The sequence below is a fragment of the Prionailurus viverrinus genome, chromosome B3, assembly GCF_022837055.1.
Source record: "Prionailurus viverrinus isolate Anna chromosome B3, UM_Priviv_1.0, whole genome shotgun sequence".
NCBI classification, from domain to species: domain Eukaryota; kingdom Metazoa; phylum Chordata; class Mammalia; order Carnivora; family Felidae; genus Prionailurus; species Prionailurus viverrinus.
This window is the reverse complement of record NC_062566.1, coordinates 134,680,691-134,707,951: the sequence shown is the minus strand read 5'-3', so window position 1 is coordinate 134,707,951 and position 27,261 is coordinate 134,680,691. Positions and strand designations below refer to the sequence as shown.

General features: G+C 41.7%; 1 protein-coding gene across 7 annotated transcripts; it reads right to left on the bottom strand.

Annotated features, from left to right (window-relative positions):
* Positions 1-386: 386 nt before the first annotated feature.
* GSKIP (GSK3B interacting protein) lies at positions 387-27,220 on the bottom strand. 7 transcript variants are annotated; one of them, XR_007153009.1, is made up of 5 exons: positions 27,136-27,220; positions 11,296-11,356; positions 6,067-6,325; positions 806-3,884; positions 387-695 (listed from the first exon to the last, which is right to left on the bottom strand). XR_007153009.1 is itself a non-coding variant. In XM_047862908.1 (5 exons), the coding sequence occupies exons 4-5, from the start codon at positions 6,322-6,324 to the stop codon at positions 3,723-3,725; spliced, it is 420 nt and encodes a 139-aa protein (XP_047718864.1). In that variant the 5' UTR covers position 6,325; positions 10,405-10,590; positions 11,296-11,356; positions 27,136-27,220; the 3' UTR covers positions 387-3,722. The 7 variants fall into 7 exon arrangements, 6 of the variants coding, with proteins under 6 accessions (XP_047718864.1, XP_047718862.1, XP_047718863.1 ...); XM_047862908.1 differs by adding an exon at positions 10,405-10,590 and having other exon boundaries at positions 387-3,884; XM_047862906.1 differs by adding an exon at positions 10,429-10,590 and having other exon boundaries at positions 387-3,884.
* Between the last annotated feature and the right edge of the window lie 41 nt (positions 27,221-27,261).

Genomic DNA, 27,261 nt, shown 5'->3' with positions numbered 1-27,261 from the left:
CTCCATGCTGACAGCTCAGAGCCTGGAGCCTGTTTCAGATTCTGTGTCTCCCTCTCTCTCTGACCTTCCCGTTCATGCTGTCTCTGTCTCAAAAATGAATAAACGTTAAAAAAAAAATTTTAAATGAGAGATGTGCAACTCTTCCTTTTACTTGCACACTTAAGAGGCCACTGTAGGGTTATTAACTGGCCTAATTTCAATATTGTGGCTCGGGGAATCGGGAGGTGCAAGGAGAGGGAGAGAGACCGGGGGGGGGGGGGGGGGAACGGCCGGTCGCTGGAGCCGTCAGAACACAGTTTATCAATAAGGTTCACCGTCCTGTATGGGTGTGCTTTGTGGCACCCGCAACAATGATAATAGTAACATCAAAGATCACTGATCACAAGTGACCACACAAATATACCTTTAATTTGTGGGAACTGTCCGCCCCGCCTCCCTCCTCCCCTGTATTATCTGTGAAGCGCAATAAAATGAAGTAAGCCTGCAGCCATGGAGTTCAGGTGACGCTTGTGTCACTGGATGGGGACAGTTGGTGGAGACGGAAGACGGGGTTCTGACCCCACGCGTGCCCACGGGTGGACTGCTGAGCAAGGCCTTCCCTCTGTCCACGTCTCGGCCAAGCCATCCCCAAAACAAAGGGGCCGAGGGCAGAGTTCGGAGGTCCGCGTGGCACACGTCAGGATCTGTGTTTCACCCTGTTCCCCGTGACAAACAGCACATCCTGGGTGTTTGAACACCAGACAGGGAAGAGCGCGGTGTGATGGAGGCGGCTAAGGACACCACTAGCGGCCGATTCGCTGCTGACCTGGAGGAAAGGTGGGAGGAAGGCTGTCGTCCTGGGCAAGGGGGTGGGCGGGCAGTCCTGGCTTCGCAGTCAAGCTGCCTCTTCAAGGGTCCTGGGAGTGAGCACGATGCAATGCAGCTTGGTGCTTTCGCGAGGAAAAGGTTCTTCGGCCGCTGAACCACCATCCAGGTCTCGCCGAATTATCGCCTAGAAGCTAATGAAGAAACTGTGAAAAAGTATGAAGACGACGAAAATCACCGATCTTATCACCTACTGATAGCTCGTGTTAACACTGCAGAACATTTTATTCTTCCCGTTGTTCGAAAACAGATCACAGTTTTAGATATCTTTTTTGCACGTGGTATAATTTTTTCCCGTTGCCATTTTTTTTCATTATTTTTTGAAGTTCATTTTTGAGAGCGCATGAGCAGGGGGAGGGGGTTGAGGTGGGGAGGGGTGGACAGAGGAACTGAAGGGGGCTCTGTGCTGACAGCAGAGAGCCTGATGTGTGGCTCGAACTCACAGACGGTGAGATCATGACCTGAGCCGAAGTGGGATGCTCCACTGACTAGCCACCCAGGCGCCCCTTTCTTCATGATTTTTAACGGCCGCACATTTTTCCATCAGGAGGACGTAGCAGAACAACCACGTTTTAGAGCCTTTCCAATGTTTCGCCAGAGAAAATGAATATCCTTGTAGTGTATCTTCTGCTGAATCATTTCCCTATGCTAGATAGCTAAGATACTACCAGTCCATAAGTTAAAAGCTTTTTATAAAGGCTCTATTACCAGTGTTTTCCAGAAAGGTTTCAATATACCCTCTGATAGAATGTAAGAGTGCCCCTCACTAAATCCTTATTGAGATGATTATATTTAAATAAGAGAAGTTATTAAATTATTAGGTGAAATACACAGCTAACCCTATTTTCCTTTCTTGAATTACTGGTCAGGTTGAATATCTCTCAAGTGGTTCCTGAACATCTATATATTTTCCGGAGTTGTCTGATCATATTATATGCCCACTGTTCCCTTTTTTTCTTGTTGACTTGTAAGAGTTACTTATTTAGAGGTTTTTCTTTTTTTCCTCCCCCTTTTTGGGGGAGTAAAATCAAGGCTTCCTTTATCTTTTACTTGTTACTTTGTCTTACTAAATTCTTTAAACAACCTAGATGAAATAGTTTTAGTGTCTGTATAGCTTTATTCATGTCTTCTCTCTGTGTTCCTCTTTCATAATAATAAAAAGAGCAAATCACTTGACAACAAAATGTAACAATATGGAATTCAAAAATGGACACAAAAGCTCCTGGAACCAGCCACTTATCACAACACGGACAATGTCAATTTTCGAACATACAATCACTTTTGTTCATACTTAGCTCAGAATGAGTCAACAGAATTTTATTCAAACTTTACAAATCTCCTTTACATTTATTTAGCCTGAGAGTAAGCGTGAGAAAATCCGACCTGCAGTTGGACTTCACTGCCCAAACAGTTAGCATCTGAAAATAAAGTTGTGAATGAACACGCATTTAGCAAACATAGTTAGAGCCTTGCGGTGACCTTTGACAATGAATACTGATACAAACCAAACTTCAATCTGGTCTACATGACCTTCAGAGCCTAAGAGTACCTATTGCCTAATCGTGATTCAAAAAGGTCCGCAGATGACAAATTACGAAGGTGCGTCCAGATGCAGGATGTAGTTCAACATTCCCACAGCTGCTGCTTTCGATTGCTACTAAAAAGTCGACTCCCCGATCCTTCGTATCCCACGTGTACTTGAAACCACGTAGCAGCATGGCACAGTTTATTTTTTATAAATATTAGTACCTGTAATTAAATATAAAAACCGAGTCTCCCTCTTTTAAATATTAAGCTTCTGAATGTTCCACTCATCCTTTGGTTTCAAACCCACACGATGCACTCACATTACATTCAGATTTAGCATGGAGACGGCACACTGTGCATCTGTTGGGAAAGGGCGGGGGGTGGGGGGAGCTGCGGGAATACCAGAGCACTGCATTAGAGAAAGCAAACGTAGAAGCAAAAATACTTTCTGAATATACACTGTACATTATGTAAACAAACATTCATAATAAGAATCAACACAGGCCAAAATATTGTCTTCTAGGACATCAGAATCTTCATCCTTTTCAATCACACACACACTGAAGATGTTTTTTTGTTAAGAAAAATGGAGCCTGTTCCTATATTTGCTTATGTGCTTCAATATCTTGGAAACAAGTGATTACTACATTCATTTGCTAACGGTTTGTCCTCTTAGTTGGCTGGCTGTTGCAAACAAGGAATACAGAACTATCATTTCAGTACCTGTTTTCCATTTAATACTAGCGAAGTAATATATATAATTAATTCATCTTTATCAGTCCATATTAGTAATATAAATAGATTAGGTGAAGCAGTGAATTCCAAAATTTGTGCGGGGGAAACTAGTTGATAATTTGTTTCCGATAAGGCTAGTAGCAAAATGATTACTACAAAGTCAGTCCAAGCTAGTAGCAGACCCCTGATTCAGCAAGCTGAATCAAAGCCTGAAGTTAGGTCATTTTAATTCCTGTCTATTACTGTGCAAACCTAGAATTTCCTATGTAAAAGACAGTGCTGGCAGCATTGAAATCCTGAAACAACAGAATGAAATACTGATTAGGTTTTGAAACGCAGAGATACTATATGAAGAAATCTGAAGGTCTTAATGATGGTGTCACAGCAATGGCCTCAGGATTCCCTTAATGAATCCAAAACTAAGAAAGAGAATCCATTAGTCAATAATAATATGAGTCAAAAGCCTAAATTTGAAGCAAGAAATGATAGACCTAAAACCAAAGATACATTTTCCACTATGACAGTATGTAAGAATTTCAAGCTTTATGTCACCATTTTGTACCAGCAGCAGCCCCCTCTACAAGGAAAAAGCTTAGTCATGACTGTCCATCCCTTTTCAAAGCTTCCAGTCTTTGAAGGAGTGCGTTTCCAAATGCTTCCCGGTAGGCAGGGCTGAGGGTATCCAGCAAAGAGTAGACTGTTTCATGATAGGGGGTGTGTAAGTGATCGTCCACTTGGTCAAAAGCATAACCTACCACCTACAAGAGAAACGCAACAGTGAATTAAAGAACCAGACTTCATCTTGGTACAGAAAGCAAAAACCAACTGTTTACACAGGCCATTCCCCAAGGACACGATTTCTCAATCAATACTCAGAATATGCAGATTTCTTTTTTAAGTTTTACTTCCTCTTATTTGCGAGACAGAGACAGTGTGATGGGGGAGGGGCAGAGAGAGGGAGGGAGAGTATCTCAAGCAGGCTCCGCGCTGCCAGCACAGAGTGTGATGCAGGGCTCGATTTCACGGAACTGTGAGATCATGATCCGAGCCGAAACCAAGAGCTGGACGCTTAACTGACTGAGCCACCCGGGTGCCCCTAGAATATGCATATTTCTAATCAGGCTGAAACATGGGAACACCACCAGCTTTAAAATGCCCTCTTTATCACTCTTGTCTCAAAACGTAAAAGTTTAATTTACCTACTCCTGATCCTGAAAAGGAATGTAGAAAGCTACACAGAACCAGTATTTCATTTTCATAGACTGGAACGTCCTTCCACTTAATCCCACGTATATTAAGGATCATTAATTAAAGGCACATCATAGATAATATATATATATCAGTCCATATTTTAAAGACTTACAAAAATTATTTTTCACTTATTCCTTTCTCAAAATGTTTTAAAAGATCTTATCTTTAAAGAATCTCTATTGATCACGCTTTACAATTAGTTACATTACTAGTTTAACGTTATAAGCACGTTACTTATCTGTCAGGGAAACACGTGCTCAGCCCTGTGAGACAAAAGGGAATGCTATTCTGTGTGTGCGTTGTCTTTAAACACAACGAGAGCTTTTTTCCCCAACAAGATGAATCCGGGTTCACCAGCACAGGGTAGGGGGAAATCAATTTAGTTTTTGTTGACTTGACCAAAGCGTGTGAATTCCGTATATGAACTCTAATTTTTTATGGCATCTACTCAAGTCATAGAAGATGCAAGTTTATGTTGGAAGTGGCACTGTTTTTGCTTTAAATGAAAGGTAGAGGCAGACATCTACAGACGACGTGTCACCCCTCTTCAGAACCGCCGGGCCGCAGCACCGTCTGCTTGGATTTACAGTTGCGTTTGCCCCTCTCTTCCTTGCTAGACGGTAGTTTTCCTAGTGGATGGGGATCATGTCTTACTCACGGTTTGATTTTCAATTCCTGACACAGGACAGCTGCTCAGTAACTTAACTGAGTAAAAGTGCAAAAACAAATATTTGGATACCTATGTGCCAGGTTTGTAAGTGATCTAGACCTTTCTGCAAGCTGTTCATATAACCATCCCCCCATCCTCTTTAGTTTTCTTACCCCTTCCTCCCTCCCTCCCTCCCTCCCTTCCTTCCTTCCTTCCTTCCTTCCTTCCTTCCTTCCTTCCTTTTCTAGTCTCTAGGTTATAAAGAAGCAAGGACTCAGAGAGGCAGAATGACTCACCCAAGATGACTCAAATTCACACTGGGTTCTCACTCTGATCAGAATCCTTCCTACCTTCACACCGTCACCTTGGAATTAATCCATGTAAGATCACATTAATTTATGCAGGGTCATGTATCTCTACTCTTCATTTGCCTATTTCTGTTTTTTTTTTTAAGTTTTTTTTTTTTATTGAGGGAGCGAGTGAGCGAGCATGTGAGCAGAGAGCAGGGGAGGGGCAGAGAGAGTGAGAGGGAGAGAGAGAGTCCCAAGCAGGCTCCACGCCCAGCACAGAGCCTAATGCAGACCTCAATCCCATGACCCTGGGATCATGACCTGAGCCGAAATCAAGAGTCAGATGCTCAACAGACTGAGCCACCCAGGTGCCCCAGAAGAGACATTTTATGAGAGGTGGGAAAAGGTCCTCTTAACACAATGATCGCAAAACTCATCCAGCGTAGAGAATGCCTGATTTTGGCGGGCATATTTAGCTACAGACAAGAAATAAGTTACTTTGGGGGGGTGATGATCAAAGCAAACTAACACTCTGCAAATCAAATGGTTTTTCTTTTTTAAAAAATCCAGTTTCCCCATGTTGACCCAAAGACTTTAGAATCAGTAAGAATTCATAGGGAAAAAAGTTTCCTTACAAAAATCTTGGAGCTGCTGAGTGTCCTCAGTTAACACCCCACCCGCTCCCCAACCCCTAAAACGGTAAAGAAGGCAATAAATTTTTTTTTTTCCCTAAAAAGAAAGGTGACTTACCCTGAGCCCTGCTTCAGTCAGCTCCAGGCAGTATCTGTTCCTCTCTCTTGTTTCCACATTGATATAGGCCACATCATCTGCACAGCGCAAGTTTTTTGAGACAAACATGTTGTTAACAGCAAAGAGAACATCGTTGACAACTGCTTCAGCTTCTAGCTTCATATCTTTCATATCAGCTTCTTCAAAACCATTAAGCTGCGCATCTTCTTCAAATCCTGACATGCTACTTAGCTCCATGGGATTACAGTCTGTTTCCATTCTGCGAAGAAGCAGATATAAAACGTGTTTACAGACGGACATGCCAAATATTATTGTTTGATGAAAAGTAGCTACGGCCCAATAGAAAATAGTAATGAATTAGTAACAACTTTTAGGGAAAATACTGTCTAAAACCATTTTTGGGGGGCGCCGGGATGGCTCAGTCGGTTAAGCGTCCGACTTCGGCTCAGGTCATGATCTCACGGTTCGTGGGTTCAAGCCCCGCGCGGGGCTGTGTGCTGACAGCTCAGAGCCTGGAGCCTGCTTTGGATTCTGTGTCTTCCCCTCTCTCTGCCCCTCCCCCTCTCGCTCTCTGTCTCTCAAAAATGAATAAATGTTAAAAAAATTTAAAACCATTTTTGATTGTTTTCACAGACATGTACAGATTTTCAAAAAAAAAAAAAAAAAAGACCTAGGTTTTCCACTCCTCCCCCACAGTGACACTAATTCAGAATATTAGCTTTTAGCTATTTCAAACAATGTCTCAATAAAAATCCTAGTACATTCTTCTTTCTAATGTGTAATTATTTTTCTAGTGTAGGTATTTAAAATTGGAATTGCTGAGTCAAAGTGTGTGCTCATTTTAACTTTCAACAGACTGCTGATTCACCTTCAAAAAACAGGCTGTACTCATTTATACCCTGTGAATAGAATATGAGGGACTATACTCTTTTTCACTACCCTCTTGACAATCTTTTCTAATATTTACCCATTTGAGAGGCAGAATGAGGCCTCAGTGAGTATATATTTTTTCGATTAAACATCTTTCTGAATATTTACAGGGTATTCTTAGTTCCGAGATCATACAGCTGTAAAAAACAGAAATGGAAATGAACTCAGCTCGTCTCTGAAATCAGAATACAAATTCTGACCTACTACACTACACTATTCTCAATAGCTCCTTTTATGACTTTTGGATTTGGGGTTTTAAGAAGGCCTTCCCCATCCGATGATCACATTTTAAAAACCTCTTAAGTACTCTTCTGAGCTCTCATTCTCTGTATGTGTAGTTAATTCTCTGATCCAGCTGGAATTTATTTTGTGTGGCTTTATTTTTGAAACGGATGGCTTACTGTCCCAACAACATTTATTGAATGACTCATGTTTTCACCATTTCTTTGAACTGATCCAAAGATTATAATTTGAAAAATATTATTTCTCAGGCGAACTCAATCCAACATTACTGCCGGCTGCTAGGCAGTTCTAGCTTCTTTTCTGTGACTGGGGTAGCAGTGAGCATTGTTAAAATTTGAAATACACAAATGAGAAAAGTTAATGAATGTCAGATTGCGTTGGAAAGTAGGGAGGCTTCTTTAGAAGGAAATATGGTTTCTTTTTACCCACAGGCTTTAAAAGTCAGTTAAGATTTCATTTCTCTGAGCTAGAATAAGCATCCATTGTCCTGACTATAGTATGATTGATTCTCCCAACTTGTTATGGATATTTATATAATTTTCTACTATCTTAAAAATTCCAGCTCTTTTTCTACAGGTACCTCAATTGTGGATGTCAGAAATGATAATCATCACATAAAAAAGATGTTTATATGAGAAATCTTGACGAGCTTTTAAAGCAAGAGTCTAATTCATTGTAATTAGGGCTTTAATAATGGAGAAAGATGAAGAATCCAACAGCAGAATGAAGACATCCTCACAGGTCAATAAAGTTAGTCATCCAACTGTTCTGTAATAATTATCACCAGTGGACAAAAAAGACACAACTTTCCTAACTACAATCTTTTAGAAGAGTTTTTCCTAGAATGTCTTTACATGATGCATAAAATAGACATGTTCAGAACTGCTGGTGATGATATATATATATGAAACGATATTGAAGCAGTATTCAAGATATTACAATTTTATCTTTTGTTGTTTTTAACAGGTTCTTGCTTATCAGTACACTTTCCTTTTCCTAACAACACTTCCTTCTCCTACTGAGTCAGGTAACCAAGCAACATGAGTGAGACTGACTCCAGTCCTGGCTAAAGACTGTCCTAATCAATGCATGAATTCTTTCCAGTCACTTCAACCCAGAACAGTTTGAGTGCACAGCCCCAGTTGTTCCCGGTGGCCATCCTGAGACAGGAAACTAGCCCAAGCATGATGCTGACAGTGGGGAAGAACAGAGATAAGAGATACAGAGGGAAATGGGGCCAAAGTCCTGACAGCTGTCCGACCTTCACATTTTCAGTTACTGAATCCAACAATTTCCCATTCTTTACAGGCAACTGAAAGCATCCTAACTGATATACAAGTCTACTCAAAATGAAAAGCAGTGACTGATCTAGCTTGTCAATGGTTTTTTATATTTATTTGTTATTTATTTGGGGGTGGGGGGAAGGGGCCCAGAGGGAGAGACAGAGAAAGAGAATCCCAAGCAGGCTCCATGCTAAGCATGTGGGGCTCAATCCCACGAACCGTGAGATCATGACCTGAGCTGAAATCAAGAGTTGGATGCTAAACTGACTGAACCACCCAGGTGCCCCTAGCTCTTCACTGGTTTTCTAAAAGTAAAGAGATTTTAAAAATGGGGCCTTCGGATCGAGTCTTGCGAGCCTTGCATCGGGCTCTGCACTGACAGCACGGAGACTGTTTGGGATTCTCTCTCTCCCTCTTTTCGCCCCCACCTTGCGCATGCATGTGCTCTTTCTCAAAATAAACTTTAAAAAAATAAAAAATTAAACTCTGATATTTTTGTGCCTGTCACGCAGAAAGTGCCTAATAAAAGCTCTGTAAAACGTGAATAGAAGTATGCATCTGGGGGCGCCTGGGTGGCGCAGTCGGTTAAGCGTCCGACTTCAGCCAGGTCACGATCTCGCGGTCCGTGAGTTCGAGCCCCGCGTCAGGCTCTGGGCTGATGGCTCGGAGCCTGGAGCCTGCTTCCGATTCTGTGTCTCCCTCTCTCTCTGCCCCTCCCCCGTTCATGCTCTGTCTCTCTCTGTCCCCAAAATAAATAAACGTTGAAAAAAAAATACATTCTTAAAAAAAAAAAATAGCTTCCTATTGCTAATGTAACAAATTACCGCAAATCTAGTGGCTTAAAACAACACGTTTCTTTTCCTATAATTCTGAAGGAGAGAAATCTAAAATCCAGGTATCAGCAGGGTTTTGTTTTCTTGTCTCTTCTAGCTTCTAGAAGTTGGCGGTATTCCTTGGCTCATGGTCCCTTCCTGTACCTTCAGAACACATCACTCCACCCTCCGGTTCTGCAGTGACACCTTCCTTTCCTGACTCTTGACATGGGCACCCCTCTTACAAGGAGCCTTGTACTTACACTGGGCCTACCCGGACAATCAAGGGTATGTCCCAGACCCACGGCCCTAGAGTTAATCAAACCTGCAAAGTTCCTTTTATCATGTAAGGTAACATACTCAGTTTCTGGAGATTAAAACACAGACATTTTTGGGGGCCGTTATTCTGTCCACCACAGTGTCTGTACCCTATTGGCAGGAAAGGAGTATGAAGACAGTCAAAGAGACTTCATTTTCTGACTTTCTTTTTTGGAAGTTATAATTTATTTTTAATACACACACTGGATGGGCAATGTAAAGTACTAGGCAGTTTACGTGGTTCTCTTAAAAGAAGGCTCAGAGCACCTGCCAAGCTCAGTGCTTTCTTTGGAAAGGTTCCTTAATTACAGGCTCATGCTTTGTACTCTGTCACTCCAGGACCATGATCACAGCAAAATACTGGGGATGGTGTTTCAATTAAAGGTACCATCTCAAGGCCGGCAAGGGGTTTATAAAGTATCCTGAGTCAAGAGCTCTGTCCAACTACTGGACTCCGGATGGCGAGTGGCCTATCCAAACAGATCCTCTCATGAGTAGATTGAACACAGAGCCAAAAAACAGGAAGTCGGTTGGTGTGGACAGTGCAGGAGCTACAGCAGAGAGACCAGGGAGCAATAGGGTGGCTTTATCACTGGGACACTAAGGAAATGGTTTCTACATTTCTGATTACGCATTCCAGGAACAAAAATACTTTGAGCAGACACCTTGGTATATGTCTACTTAGACACATATTCTACTACAATTAAAATATTACAAACACACAAATATGAATTTAAACTATTTTCTCTTACTTCTCAATGGATTATCTCGTGTACCTGGCTGTGGAGGCCTGCACCACACAGGATGAGGGGATGCATGTCCGTTTCGGTGAAGGGACACTACTGGAATTACTACTGACACCTTGGAGCTGCAGTCTGGTTACCAGAATGGTTCTCTCATCAGTATGAGAATCTGGTAAAAATCTTTGGTTTCCCTTTCTGCAGGCAAAATAATTTATCATCATATAACAAATTCTAGACCCGACAGAACTTTGTGCAATGACAGAAACATTCTTTATCAGCACAGAATACAATAGCTACCAGCAAGCTTGGTTAGAGTGACTGAGGAACTGAATTTCAAATTTTATTTCATTTTCATTCATCTAAGTTTAAATAGTGGTTCCTGTAGCAGACAGCACAGGTATAGACCTTTGTGAATACTCATGAGTAAGATGATTAACATGATTAACTGAGTTTATACTATGGTTGAAAAAAATCGGTAGATAGAAAAGTACTAAAGGAAACTTATTTTATATAGGAGTAGCAAGATTTAGAAATACATGTTAGAAAAAACATTTTGAATCTTAGCTACCCTATGGAGGGTAATTAACCATTTTGTTTCAAATGGTAAAAAGTAATGAATTATTTTTACGTTTTGTGATCTTGTCAATTTAGACTCTACGTTTATTAACTGAATATCGTAATCCACTGTGCATCTATATATCCAGCATTTTTCTAAGCATTAGAATACTAATTAGAGGTTTCTACTGGTAGCTTAGTTTGGGAAATAAGACAAGCACATGAAATACGTACATAAATATTAACGCTACGCACATGCATCATAATTATAACCTAAGAAATGTACTTAATCGTGAGTGGCAGATAATTAGAAAAAGCAATGTTTTTGTCTTTCTACAAACTTACCACTAAACTTGTACGAACTTGGGCTGGTCACGTAACCTCACTGGACTCATGGTTTTCTCACCTATAAAATAAGGGAAATAGACAAATTCTTTACTGCTCTTGAGAGCTCTGACATTCTGTGATCTATGATGCAACTGTCATTTATGATGCGGCTTGACTTTGACTCATGGAACAGGTCAGTCAAAACTGGTCTTGAATGAGCACAGATGAAATTATGGGTAAAGCAGAAAGAACCTTAGAGCTGTGAAGAACTCTTCATAGGGAACAGAGCATAAGCAAAAATCTGCATGGGGTGTGGCAGGAATTCTGAGGAGACTAGTCTAACTAGTCTAATACAAGGACAATGTTAGGAGAGTAATAATAGATACAGATGGCCCAATCTGATGGGTGCTGATACCCAGACAGGAAAATTTGATTCTGATATAATAGTTTTAAGCTTTGAGAATGGTAATAACAACGTCTTTATATTTAAAGTGGGTTTCTTTTAGGCAGCATATAGTTTGGTCCTGCCTTTTTATCCAATCTGACAATCTTTACCTTTTAATCGTAGTGTTTAGACCACTTATATTTAACATTACTATAATTATTGATATGGTTATTATTTACCTTGTTTTTTTTTTATGCGATTTATACTCTCTTCCCTTTTCCTTCTTTTTCTGCCTACTTTTGGACTGACCACTTTTTAGGATTCTACTTTATATCGTTTGGTGGCTTATTAACTAGAACTCTCTGTGTGTTTTTAGTGGTTACTTTATACATCTTTAATTATCATCATCTACCTTCAACCTTGAAGTGATATACCACTTCATGTACAGTATAAGAACTTTACAAGAGTATATACTATGTAGCCTTTGTGCTATTTTTGTCTTATTTTACTTCTACATGTCAGAAACTTGATAGTACATACTACTTTTGTTTTAAACAGTCAATAATTTTTCAGAGTTTAGATAATAAGAAAACAAGCATTTTATATTTAACCAGATAGTTACATCTCTGGTGTTCCGCATTCCTTCCTGTTTGTCTACATTTGTGTCTATGATTTGTATCATATTTCTCTGCCTGAACATTTCCTTTAACATTCCTGTAGTGCAGACCCACTGTTAATAAATTCTTTCAGCTTTTATTTAAGTAAGTCTTCCTTTTACCTTCATTTTTCAAAGATAGTTTTGCCGGGTATAGAATCCTAGGTTAACAGGGTTCCCCCCCCTCCCCTGCCTTTCAAGACTTTAAAGATGTTTCTCTATTTTCTTGCTTACGTGATTTCCTATGAGAAATCTAATGTCACTGTTATCTCTGTTCCTCTTGGTGTAGTTTTCCTTGTTTCTTTTACTTGGGGTTCACGGAGTCTCTTGCATCTGTGGGTTTATATAGTTTTCAACAAATTTGGAAAAATTTGGCAATTCTTTTTTTTAAGTTTTTATTTATTTGAGAGAGAGTGTGAGCATGCATGAGCGGGGGAGGGGCAAAGAGAGGGACAGAGTGAATCCCAAGCAGGCTCTGCACTATCAGGGCAGAGACAGGCACAGGGCTTCAACTCACAAATCATGAGATCATGGCCTGAGCTAAAACCAAGAGTTGGATGTTCAACCGAATGAACCACCTTGGTGTCCCTTGGCCATTATTTCTTCAAACATTGATCTGTTCCTCCCCTCTTCAGGGACGCCACAATTTAATAAACATGAGTCTAAGTGAAGATGTCTACTCCTTTTTTCATGTTTTTAGCCTCTTTCTCTTTGTGTTTCACTTTGAAGAGCTTTTATTGCTATGTCTTCAAATTCACGAATCTTTTCTTTTGCTGTATCCAACCTCTTCAACTTGAGTCTTAAAAAAATACCTAGTTTCCATGTCTCTGCTTAATTTGTTCAGTCTTTTCTCTAGCTTTTTAAACATATGAAATAGAGTTTTAATGTCCCTGTCTACTGATTTGCTATTTCTGGATTAATTTCAACTTATAGATTTTTCTTACTATAGGTTGTAAACCTAGAGTAAACCTGCTTTGCATGCCTGGTAATTTTTTATTGGATGCCAGACAATGTGTATTTTACCTTGTATGGTCTTGGCTATTTTAATACTCCTATAATTATTATTGAGCATTCTTCTGGGGTATAGTTATCTGGAAACAGCTTGGTCCTTTTGGGTCTTGCTTTTAGACTTTTCAAGGCAGTATCAAAGCTACACTTCACTTCTGGTTAATTTTGACACAACTATAGAGTCAAAAACCTTTCTGAACATTCTGATGTCCTAGGGATTATGAGGTTTTCCATTAAGGGTGATAGGAACAGGAACATCCCTGGTCCTGTCTGAGTTCTGAAAAGTCCTCTAATTCTTTTGGGTAGTTTCCTCACACCTACGTGTTAATCAACACTCAGCTGCAGGCTGGAGAAGGATCCTCTGTGTATTTCTTGCTTTCTGTGAAGTTCTCTACTTTCTAGTATTCCCCACTAGCTGGCTTTGCCTTTCTGAACTCCTAGCTCCATATCCTCAATTAAGGGAAGGGAGACTACTGGGCTCCACATGGGCTTCTTCTCCTGGTGCCATGGCTAAAAATTCTCTTGAGGCAATAAGCTGGGGCAATGGGCTCATCTCATCTTTTTTTTTTTTTTTAATAGTTATTTATTTTTGAGACAGAGAGACAGAGTATGAGCGGGGGAGGGGCAGAGGAGACACAGAATCTGAAGCAGGTTCCAGTCTCTGAGCTGTCAGCACAGAGCCCAACGCGGGGCTCAAACTCACAGACCGCGAGATCATGACCCTGAGCTGAAGTCGGCCACTTAACTGACTGAGCCACCCAGGCGCCCCTGGGCTCATCTCATTTGCATCTTGCCTCTCAGGGATCAGTGTTCTTCATTGTCTGATGCCCTAAGTCTTAAAAGCCTTTTTCTCCCATATATTTTTGCCCACTTTCTCACTGTTTCAGATAGAAGGGGAAATCTGGGCCCTGTCCCTCTGCCTTCACTACAAGTGCATATCCCAGTAGCCAGTTTTGAGCTAACTTTGTGATCTTATTTCTCAGTTTTTCTTTCAGTGATTTTGGACAATCCCATACATATATATATGTATATATATATATATATATATATATATACATATATATATATATATATATATATATTTTTTTTTTTAAAGGTTTAAAGTAATCTCTACACCAAACATGGGGGCTCACACTCATGACCCCCCAAGGTCAAGAGTCGTACTGTCCAGCAACCAAGCCAACCAGGCACTTCTTTCCCATATTACTTTGGATCAGCTTTACCACCTTGCCAGTTCCTTCATGAATGAATGAAATACATTACACAAATTTGAGTATAGTTGACACACGATGTTAGTCTCAGGTATGTAACTTAATGACTTGACAAGTTCATACATTACGCCATGTTCACCCCGAGTGTGGCTACCACCTGTCCTGTTACACAGCTATTACAACATCATTAACTGTAGTTCTTAGACTGTGCCTTCTATTCTCATGACTCACTCTATGGAGTTAAATACATTTCTGACACATGCTTACTAAATTTGTATGAGACTCATGTTTCAAACTTAAAAACCACTGTATTTTGACACTGCAGGTGACCCTTGAACAACATGGGTTTGATATGCATAGTTCCACTTACATGCAGATTTTTAAAATAATGTACTATAAATCTATTTTCTCTTCTTTGTGACTTACTTAGTAATGTCTTTTCTCTACTGATTGTTAAAAATACAGCACATAATGCATGCAACATACAAAATATATGTTAACTGTTCATATCATTGGTATGACTTCAGGTCAACAGTAGGCTATTGGTTCAGAGTTTGGGGAGTCAAAAGTTATATCTGGACTTTCAACTACATGGGGGTTGGTGCCTGCATTTTTCAAAGTTGAGCTGTACTTTCAGACTTTTAATTCTTCAAAATTCAGCTCAGACACATTTATTTCAGGATTCTGTATCTGATCTCAAGAGAGAGTAAATCACTATGTCCTTCTTCCTTTGCATCAGTATTGCTGCAAGTTTTCATACTTCATTGCAAATCAGGGTCCGTGATGTCTACAGCATCAGCACATCTCCCATAAGGCAGATCTTTACTGAATATATATATATATCTATATATACATATGTATACACACATATATATGTATATACATATACATATGTATATATGTATACATATGTGTGTGTGTGTATATATATATACTTAAGTTTATTTATAATCTCTACACCCAATGTGGGGCTCGAACTCACAATCCCGAGATCAAGAGTCACACACTCCACTGACTAGGCCAGACAGGTGCTTCTCACTGAATATTTTCCGAATGAATAAACCAAAGAAAAAACTCTAACTCTCTGCTTCTCAAGCTGTGATACCTGGCCCTGTGACAAGGGGCATACAAAGCCACCGGATAAACACTGTAGACGTTCCCCTCAAACACGCGTCACTGTTATAGTAACAGTATTAGGCAGCACGATGCAAAATTGCCTAGAACTTCAAAGCACACGGAGGTCTTAGGCCATATCCTCTTCAGGTTATGCCTCCATACCCCTAGAGTTTGCTTCTGATAAAAATCTTTGAGTGAAAAATAAAAGAAATACTGCTCTAATCTTAGAAATTAACTCAAAAGGCTTAAAATTCCAGGCACTGGATCTAGCTAGGGGTATAAAATTAACGAGCAGAGGTGGAAGCTAGTAGAAGGGTAGCAGGTTAGTATCGAGTCAGACCTCTCTAAGTCTTCATATCTCCTCCCACTGCAGTTAGGACACTGTGTTTTGCAAACAGCCAAGGTAATTCTTGATAGCTCTTACTCCATCTGGTGGTATGGTTTTGGAGCTCTGGTAGTGTTTTTGGAAGATGCAGGAAACTGGTTATCAACGTATTGATTACTAAGGCCTTTATTCCCAACCTCTTAACTTTTTATCTTCTACTTTTTCTATGGCAAAAAGGAAATATATTATGTTTGCAATAAGACAAACCTGTTTTGAAAACATGATATATTGGGAAGTACAAGGCATAGAAGCGGAAACATTCTTCTTAGAGAAGCCAAGCTGTTGAGATAGTTAAAGTAACTGGTAGCTTGAGAGGTTTGAATTTATCTGCATTTCAAACAAGTGTTTTGAAAGTAAAGGTGAATAAAGTTGATTAATTATAATTAGCAACATTCAGGAATCAGCCAAAGCTAGTTTAATCTTTGTTTTCTGTTAACACATAACATTTTGTGTGTGTTTTCTAAGATATATGTGTGTTTTGAAATTAAAATCAGAATCATTTATAGTATTACAAATATACAGAATTTTATTAAAAAATATTTTTAATGTTTGTTTATTTTTGACAGAGAGAGAGAGAGAGACAGAGAGACAGAAAGCAAGTAGAGGAGGGGCAGAGAGAGAGGGCGGCACAGAATCTAAAGCAGTCACCAGGCTCTGAGCTGTCAGCACAGAGCCCGAAGCGGAGCTCGAATTCCAGAACCATGAGATCATGACCTGAGTTGGACACTTAACCGACTGAGCCAACCAGGCACCCCCATGGTATTTGCAATTCAAATGAAAATGGCCTATTTTTCCATTTGTACACTGATTTATAAAATTACTCTGCACCCCATTTCCAACAATGGCAGAGACACACATACACAACTGAGTAATAATGAATCAAGCCAACAGAATTGTACGGTACTTTTGCTGATTATGGAGGGAGGGAGCTAACAGTGAAGAAATATACAGATAGCATTAATTTGAGAGGCCTTTTAAACTGCAAATAAGCGGAGAAGATGGTGGCACAGGAGGACGCTGGGCTCACCGCGTTCTGCTGATCGCCTAGATTCCACCCACATTGGCCTAAATAACCCAGAAAACCGGCAGAAGACTAGCAGAACGGACTCTCCGGAGCCAGGCGCAGACGAGAGGCCCACGGAAGAGGGTAGGAAGGGCGGAGAGGCGGTGCGCGCTACAGACTGGCGGGAGGGAGCCGGGGCGGTGGAGAGGCAGCCCGCCTGGCCAGGCAGTGCCCCCCAGTCTGGCCTGCAAAAGCGGAGGGGCCGGCCTAAGTGAGTTCCGACAGCCAGCGGGACTTAACATCTGAAATGTTAAAAGTCAACAGCTCTACTCAGAGAGCGGGAGGGCAAGAGGACACTGGGAGGGAGAGGTGTTGAGCCCCGGAAGACAGAGCTCAGCTAGGCGGGGAACAAAGACGCTGGCCAGCGCCATCTCCCCCTCCCATCCCCCAGACGAAATCCCAAAGGGAACCAGTTCCCGTCACTGACCTTGCTTGCACGGCGCAAACACCCAACACTGTGCTTCTGTGGATCCATCCCTCCGAGGGGTCTGCCTCCCTCCCAGGGCTGCAGGGCCCCCCCCGCAGGGGACCACCGAGGGCAAAGCAAGCTGAGTCTGCCCCTCCTGCCCCTGTGCACCTTGCGGATCCACCCCGGCTAATACGCCAGATCCCATCAAAGCAGCACCACAAGCCTGACAGTGTGCAAGTAGCCCAGACAGGGGCCACACCACTCCACAGTGAGTCCTGCCCCTGGGAGAGGGGAAGATAAGGTTCACACCAGTCTGACTGTGGCCCCAGCGGTGGGCTGGTGACAGACATCGGGTCTGACTGCGGCCCGCCCACCAACACAAGTTACTCCGGACCACAGGGGAAGTGCCCTGAGGTTCCGCCACCCCAGGGACTATCCAAAATGACGAAACAGAAGAACTCTCCTCAAAAGAAACTCCAGGAAGTAGTGACAACTAACGAATTGATCAAAAACGATTTAAGCAATATAACAGAACAAGAATTTAGAATAATGGTCATAAAATTAATTGCTTGGCTTGAAAAAAGTATAGACAGCAGAGAATCTATTGCTACAGAGATCAAGGGACTAAGAAACAGTCATGAGGAACTAAAAAATGCTATAAATGAGGGGCAAAATAAAATGGATGCGACCACAGCTGGGACTGAAGAGGCAGAGGAGAGAATGGGTGAATTAGAAGATAAAATTATGGAGACAAAGAGGAAGCTGAGAAAAAGAGAGAGAAAAAAATCCAAGAGTATGAGGGGAGAATTAGAGAACTAAGTGATGCAATGAAATGGAACAATATCCGTATAATAGGAATTCCAGAAGAGGAAGAGAGAGAGAAAGGGGCTGAAGGTGTACTTGAACAAATCATAGCTGAGAACTTCCCTGATCTGGGGAAGGAAAAAGGCATTGAAATCCAAGAGGCACAGAGAACTCCCTTGAGACATAACTTCACTCGATCTTCTGCATGACATAGCATAGTGAAACTGGCAAAATACAAGGATAAAGAGAAAATTCTAAAAGCAGCTAGGGATAAACACACTCTAACATATAAAGGGAGACCGATAAGACTAGTGACAGATTTATCTACTGAAACTTGGCAGGCCAGAAAGGAATGGCAGGAAATCTTCAATGTGATGAACAGAAAAAATATGCAGCCGAGAATCCTTTATCCAGCAAGTCTGTCATTTAGAATAGAAGGAGAGATAAAGGTCTTCCCAAACAAACAAAAACTGAAGGAATTCATCACCAGTAAACCAGCCCTACAAGAGATCCTAAGGCGGATTCTGTGAGTGAAATGTTACAAGGACCACAAAGTACCAGAGACATCACTACAAGCATGGAACCTACATACATCACAATGACCCTAAACCCATATCTTTCTATAATAACACCAAATGTAAATAGACTAAATGCTCCAACCAAAAGACATAGGGTATCGGAATGGATAAAAAAACAAGACCCATCTATTTGCTGTCTACAAGAGACTCATTTTAGACCTCAGGACACCTTCAGATTGAAAGTGAGGGGATGGAGAACTACCTATCATGCTACTAGAAGCCAAAAGAAAGCTGGAGTAGCCATACTTATACCAGACAAACTAGACTTTAAATTAAAGGCTGTAACAAGAGGTGAAGAAGGGCATTATATAATAATTACAGGGTCTATCCATCAGGAAGAGCTAACAATTATAAATGTCTATGCCCCGAATACGGAAGCCCCCAAACATATAAAACAATTAATCACAAACATCAGCAACGTTATTGATAAGAATGTGGTAATTTCAGGGGACTTTAATACTCCACTTACAACAAGAATAGATCATCTAGACACAGGATCAATAAAGAAACAAGGGCCCTGAATGATACATTGGATCATATGGACTTGACAGATACATTTAGAACTCTGCATCCCAAAGCAACAGAATATACTTTCTTCTCAAGTGCACATGGAACATTTTCCAAAATAGATAACATACTGGGTCACAAAACAGCCCTTCAGAAGTATACAAGAATTGAGATCATACCATGCACACTTTCAGACCACAATGCTATGAAGCTTGAAATCAACCGCAGGAAAAAGTCTGGAAAACCTCCAAAACCATGGAGGTTAAAGAACACCCTACTAAAGGATGAATGGGTCACCCAGGCAATCGAGAAGATATTAAAAAATATATGGAAACAAATGAAAATGAAAATACAACAATCCAAACGCCTTGGGATGCAGAGAAGGCAGTCCTGAGAGGAAAATACATTGCAATCCAGGCCTATCTCAAGAAACAAGAAAAATCCCAAATACAAAATCTAACAGCACACATAAAGGAAACAGAAGCAGAACAGCAAAGACACCCCAGACCCAGCAGAAGAAGAGAAATAATAAAGATCAGAGCAGAAATAAACAATATCGAATCTAAAAAAACTGTAGAGCAGATAAATGAAACCAAGAGTTGGTTTTTGAAAAAATAAACAAAATTGATAAACCTCTAGCCAGGCTTCTCAAAAAGAAAAGGGAGATGACCCAAATAGATAAAATCATGACTGAAAATAGAATTATTACAACCAATCCCTCAGAAATAAAAGCAATTATCAGGGAATACTATGAAAAATTATATGTCCACAAACTGGACAACCTGGAAGAAATGGACAAATTCCTAAGCACCCACACACTTCCAAAACTCAAACAGGAAGAAATAGAAAACTTGAACAGACCCATAACCAGCAAAGAAATTGAATCAGTTATCAAAAATCTCCCAACAAATAAGAGTCCAGGACCAGATGGCTTCCCAGGGGAATTCTACCAGACATTTAAAACAGAGATAATACCTATCCTCCTCAAGCTGTTCCAAAAAATAGAAAGGGAAGGAAAACTTCCAGTCTCATTCTATGAAGCCAGCATTACTTTGATTCCTAAACCAGACAGAGACCCAGCAAAAAAAGAGAACTATAGGCCAATATCCCTGGTGAATATGGATGCAAAAATTCTCAATAAGATACTAGCAAATCGAATTCAACAGCATATAAAAAGAATTATTCACCATGATCAAGAGGGATTCATTCCTGGGCTACAGGGCTGGTTCACCATTCGCAAATCTATCAATGTGATACATTACATTAATAAAAGAAAAGATAAGAACCATATGATCCTGTCAATTGATGCAGAAAAAGCATTTGACAAAATTCAGCATCCTTTCTTAATAAAAACCCTCGAGAAAGTCAGGATAGAAGGAACATACTTTAACATCATAAAAGCCATTTATGAAAAGCCCACAGCTAATATCATCCTCAATGGGGAAAAACTGAGAGCTTTCTCCCTGAGATCAGGAGCACGACAGGGATGTCCACTCTCACCACTGTTGTTTAACACAGTGTTGGAAGTTCTAGCATCAGCAATCAGACAACAAAAGGAAATCAAAGGCATCAAAATCGGCAAAGATGAAGTCAAGCTTTCATTTTGCAGATGACATGATATTATACATGGAAAACCTGACAGACTCCACCAAAAGTCTGCTAGAACTGATACATGAATTCAGCAAAGTCGCAGGATACAAAATCAATGTACAGAAATCAGTTGCATTCTTATACACTAATAATGAAGCAACAGAAAGACAAATAAAGAAACAGATCCCATTCACAATTGCACCAAGAAGCATAAAATACCTAGGAATAAACCTAACCAAAGATGTAAAATATCTGTATGCTGAAAACTATAGACAGCTTATGAAGGAAACTGAAGAAGATATAAAGAAAAGGAAAAACATTCCATGCTCAAGGATTGGAAGAATATTGTTAAAATGTCAATACTACCCAAAGCTATCTACACATTCAATGCAATCCCAATCAAAACTGTACCAGCATTCTCCTCGAAGCTAGAAATTTGTATGGAATCACAAAAGGCCCCGAAGAGCCAAAGTAATTTTGAAGAAGAAGACCAAAGCAGGAGGGATCATAATCCCAGACTTTAGCCTCTACTACAAAGCTGTAATCATCAAGACAGCATGGTATTGGCACAAACACAGACACATAGACCAATGGAATAGAATAGAAACCCCAGAATTAGACCCACAAAAGTATGGCCAACTCATCTTTGACAAAGCAGGAAAGAATATCCAATGGAAAAAAGACAGTCTCTTTAACAAATGGTGCTGGGTGAACTGGACAGCAACATGAAGAAGGATGAAACTAGACCACATTCTTACACCATTCACAAAAATAAATTCAAAATGGATAAAGGACCTGAATGTGAGACAGGAAACCATCAAAACCCTAGAGGAGAAAGCAGGAAAAAACCTCTCTGACCTCAGCCGCAGCAATTTCTTACTTGACATGTCTCCAAAGGCAAGGGAATTAAAAGCAAAAATGAACTATTGGGACCTCATGAAGATAAAAAGCTTCTGCACTGCAAAAGAAACAATCAACAAAACTAAAAGGCAGCCAACAGAATGGGAAAAGATATTTGCAAATGACATATTGGACAAAGGACTAGTATCCAAAATCTATAAAGAGCTCACGAAACTCCACAAATAATCCAGTGAAGAACACTGAAACATTGAAAACACTGAACACTGAACATTGAAAACAAATAATCCAATGAAGAAATGGGCAGAAAACATGAATAGACACTTCTCTAAAGAAGACATCTGGATGGCCAACAGGCACATGAAAAGATGCTCAACGTTGCTCCTCATCAGGGAAATACAAACCAAAACCACACTGAGATACCACCTCACGCCAGTCAGAGTGGCTAAAATGAACAAATCAGGAGACTATAGATGCTGGCGAGGATGCGGAGAAACGGGAACCCTCTTGCACTGGTGGTGGGAATGCAGACTGGTGCAGCTGCTCTGGAAAACCGTGTGGAAGTTCTTCAAAAAATTATAAAATAGATCTACCCTATGACCCAGCAATAGCACTGCTAGGAATTTACCCGAGGGATACAGGCAGGAGTGCTGATGCATAGGGGCACTTGTACCCCAATGTTTATAGCAGCACTTTCAACAATAGCCAAATTATGGAAAGAGCCTAAGTGTCCATCAACTGATGAATAGAAAAAGAAATTGTGGTTTATATACACAATGGAATACTACGTGGCAATGAGAAAGAATGAAATCTGGCCTTTTGTAGCAACGTGGATGGAACTGGAGAGTGTAATGCTGAGTGAAATAAGTCCTACAGAGAAAGACAGATACCATATGTTTTCACTCTTATGTGGATCCTGAGAAACTTAACAGAAGACCATGAGGGAGGGGAAGAAGAAAAAAAAAAAAGAGGTTAGAGAGGGAGGGAGCCAAAATATAAGAGACTCTTAAAAACTGAGAACAGGGGCGCGTGGGTGGCTCAGTCCATTAAGTCTCCAACTTTGGCTCAGGGCATGATCTCACGGCTTGTGAGTTCGAGCCCCATGTCAGGCTCTGTGATGACAGCTCAGAGCCTGGAGCCTGCTTCAGATTCTGTCTCACTCTCTCTCTGCCCTTCCCCTGCTCATACTCTGTCTCTGTCTCTGTCTCTCTCTCTGAAAAACAAATAAACATTAAAAAAAACTTAAAAAAAAAAAAAACTGAGAACAAACAGGGTTGATGGGGGGTGGGAGGGAGGGGAGGTGGGTGATGGGCATTGAGGAGGACACCTGTTGGGATGAGCACTGGGTGTTGTATGGAAACCAACTGGACAATAAAGTTCATATTAAAAAAAAAAACTGTAAATAAGCATCAGCACTATACCCCCATAAACCTTTCCTTCAAAACCAGAAATTACAAATGAAATTCTAAGAAAAGTCTCAAATACCAAACGCTTAAAATAAAAATCCTCCCAGCATTAGTTTGTTTCCATGTAATCCTCTAGGTTATGCAGAAGATTTGGTCTACACTTAATATAAAGTACAGTATAAGCAACATAAGAGAAATCAATATCCAAAGAGATATAAAATAGAAAACCTCTCTGCTTTCCATTTCAACTCTGAATTGGCTCTCTACCAGGTTCTGAGCAATATTCCATCACCAGCACCTTCAAAAAATTGGAATACCTTACTGGTGCTATCAGTTATTCTGGTAGATTGTGTCACCTTGTATAAAGTTTCCAAAATCATTCCTTATAACATCATACATCAATTATTTAGGAACAAGCTCTTACTTCGTCCGTTGGTGTAATCTTTGTGCTATGTTAGTGTTTTGGAGGATTTATGAACTCGTTACCAAGGTATTTATCACTAAGTTGTTCATTCTCTACTTAATTTAGTAGGCTTTGCTGCGTTTCAACACAAATTTACAGCATCAAAGAGCTGAAAAAAGACTGTGGATTTGTCCTTGATGACAAAACACAGTGCATACATACGGCATAAAAGAATAGAGGCGGCATGATTTCAAGAACAGTATATAGAGTTCATATTTTCACTTTGAGTGTTTGACATTGCAAAAGTCCACAGAGGGCTGGAATGCAGTATCTTAATCATGATTACTTTTATTTGATTTTCAGCCTGGCAAATCCTCTCAACATGGACAAGAAGTGGCCAGTACGGTGCAGTGGTTAAAGGGTCTTGAAAAGGGCAGCAATCTGAGCTCTGCCACTTACTCTCAGACTTGGGGCAAGATACTTGAATCTCTCTAGTCACACAGTCCTTCCTGTCTAAACAGAGCTAACCACAGCCCCTACCTAGAGGGATACCACAAGTACTAAATGAGTGAGTTTATGGAAAGTGCTTAGCATGGTGCTAAGCTCAGGAAATACTGTCAATTATTATATATTAAAAAGATAGCTAAAGACCTGACCCTGAAGCTCAAGCCACTTAACTCTGAGTTTGGTCCTCTTCACACCATGTAAAGTGCCGTGGCCGTTGCTGTCTTGTACAACTCCCAGGACCATGCGATGTGGGAGCCCTACGGCCAATAATCCTACCTCAAGTGCAAGTCTCAAAAGGCCAAGAGCATTTCATCCGCTTTCCTTTTGCTTCACACATTAACACGGATTTCTTTGAAGGATGTACGTAGCTCTGGTATACAGCTTCTAACCCGTCACTTCAAAGCCTTTTACAGAATTCTTAAAAAGTTGACAGTGTTCAGTTGACGGTGTTTCTTCACTTTCCTCATTTAATTAGCACTAGGTGTTAACATTTTGCGATGATGAAAACACGAAAATAGCACTGGGATTTACGGTGAGTTCATACCCTATTTGAGCTAAAGGTGTAATAATGCTATGTCCTAAGCCTTAACACTTATGCTGAATTTCTCCTAGAAAACATAGCATGCACAAGGCAACACCCTTAACACTCAAAGGGAGCATGTAAGTTGTAAAATCTTCCGATTTTTATTTTTCTTTACTGATGGAAATTTCAGGTGTTTCACGGACAGCCTGAATGCAATTCTGTATTCCAAAAGAAGTCACATGTCACTCGGACTTGAAAGAAGTCAACGGTATCCATTCGTCAAAAGTCCAGTTCAAATCTTCCAAGGCCTATTCTGATTGCCAGCCAGATGAGATCTCACTTTTTCATCACTTTGTTTATACTCTTTTTATGGCAAACATAATCATCATTCGTACACACATCTTACTTATCATCTTCAAAATACACCCAGAAACTAACTGCTACTTACTACCTTTACCACTACTACTCTAGTCCAAGCTACTGCCTTCTGTTGCTTGGACTACTGCAATACCTCTCTCTAACTGGTCTGGCTTTTTCTCCTTCGGTCCTCCCACCTCCAGAACGCAGTTAGCATGACCCTGTGGGAAATTAGGCCAGATTATGTCATTCCTCTTCTCTAACCCATTCACCCACCCCGAGTAAAAGGCCAAAGTCCTTACGGGGCTCTGTAAGACTGCCTACTCTCTAGCCCCCAGCTTCAACTCCCCTTCATTCGCCGCTGATGTTCTCTGAACTCACCAAGCATGCCCTTGCCATAGGGTCTGCACCTGCTGTTCCCCTGCCCCGGGAAACAACTCTTCCAGGTATTCCCATGCCTTACTTCCCAGTTTTCTCTGTCTCTTTTAAAACATCACCTTATTGGGGTACCTGGGTGGCTCAGGTCATGGTTTCGCGTTCTGTGAGTTCAACCCCCCCCCCCCCCCCCCCGGGCTCTGTGCTGACAGCTAGGAGCCTGCAGCCTGTTTTGTATTCTGTCTTCCTCCCTCTCTCCGCCTTTCCCCCGCTCATGATCTCTTGCTTTCAAAAATAAATTAAAAAGAAAATATTAAAAAAAAAAACCCACCATCTTATTAAATAAGACAGGCCTTTTCTCACCCCTCTACGTAAAAGTGGCAAATCTCTTCCTTCTTCATTATATCGCTTTATGTTTTTTCTACAGCACTTACCAGCACAGGGCATATGATATACTATTTAATTACTGTTTCCCTTCCTTTCAGTGAAATGTGAAGCTCCATGAGGTCAGACACTTAATCCGTTCACTGCTGTATCCCCAGCACCGAGAACAGTCCCTGGCACATAGCACTCAATAAATCAATACTCACTGAAGACAGTAATGGCCCTTTCACTATAGAACACAAACTCCTTGGATTCTTTTCTACCTTCTCCACATCACCAACTGCGGAGACCTAGATTTAATGGACCCCTAACGAATGTTTTTGAGTGAATGAAGAGCAAGGGGAATGAAGTTACTGAGGATGCTTGGGACAAGTCTACAAAGAAGGAGGGGAACCAACAATCCAAGCAACTACGTATACCAGAGAACACTCTGGTTCTCAAATGAAAAGGTGGTTGTGGAAAGGGGTTTTTCCGCTTTCTCATCTGTCAACACTTCCGGGCTGTCTCGGTGTTTCTAAGGCATTTGTGTAAGTTACCCACACATCAGTGAAATCTCTTTAAACCGGTTGTCTTCATTCGCTATCCCTAATGAAACCGTTGTGTATCGCGGCTCTGTTTAGGTTCGCCCCCAATTTCAAGCTCGGCTAGTCTGGATCCTAACCCCGGGCATCTGGCCTCCAGGACACCGAACACCCGCACGCAGCCCTTTCGCGGGGGGGGGGGGGGGGGGGGGGGTTGACCAAGTTAACGGCCGGCTCGGCCTCTGCAGGAGTTTCCCCCCAAATGAAGGCAGAAATACGATTGCGCAGATTCCCAGAGCAGCACAAGTACTTCGCCCAGGTTTCGGCGGGGTCCGGAGGCTCTGGCATCGGTCAGAGAAAGCAGTTCTGCCCACAGATGCCTCCCAAACTCAAGTTTCCCGGTCGCCGGTGCAGCACACCCCGCACGAAGGCAGCGCTCTGGAAACTGCCAGCCGCTAAGCCAAACAGTACCGAGGACGAAGCTTGGGAAACAATACCTGAAAGAGGCGGGGGACGCATAACTTGCTGACAATGGGCACCGGTCCATACCGGGGGCGGGAAGGACGTGGAGGTGCTGCAGCCCTTCGCGTGGGGCCCGCGGAGCTCGGAGCGCCCGTTTCCGGGGTCGGGGTCCCGGGTGACCGCACGGCCCAGGCCAAACGCACCCTCAGACCCCTGTCAACGCGGCCACCGGGCCCCTTCCGCCGTCGCCCCCCACGGCCCGGCCCGCTGCGTCCCGCTCGCAGGGCCCCAGGGCGGCCCCGAGCCCCTCTCGGCGGCCGCCCGTCCGCATCCGGCCCCGCGACAGCTCACCTGCGCGCGCCCGGCGTCCTCCTCTTCCTCCCTCCCGGGGCTTCTGGAGCGCCCCCGCGGCGCCGTCCCGCCTCCCGCCCTCGCCCCGCCCCCTCGGAGCCGGAACCGCTCCCTTCAGGGCCCTTC

What these genes read in the sequence shown, in the direction of transcription:
- GSKIP (XM_047862908.1), bottom strand. Translation starts at nt 6,324, where the DNA reads ATGGAAACAGACTGTAATCCCATGGAGCTAAGTAGCATGTCAGGATTT. An exon ending in TGACTGAAGCAGGGCTCAGG is followed by an intron (nt 3,885 to 6,066) that starts GTAAGTCACCTT and finishes TTTCTCTTGTAG; the next exon opens with GTGGTAGGTTATGCTTTTGA.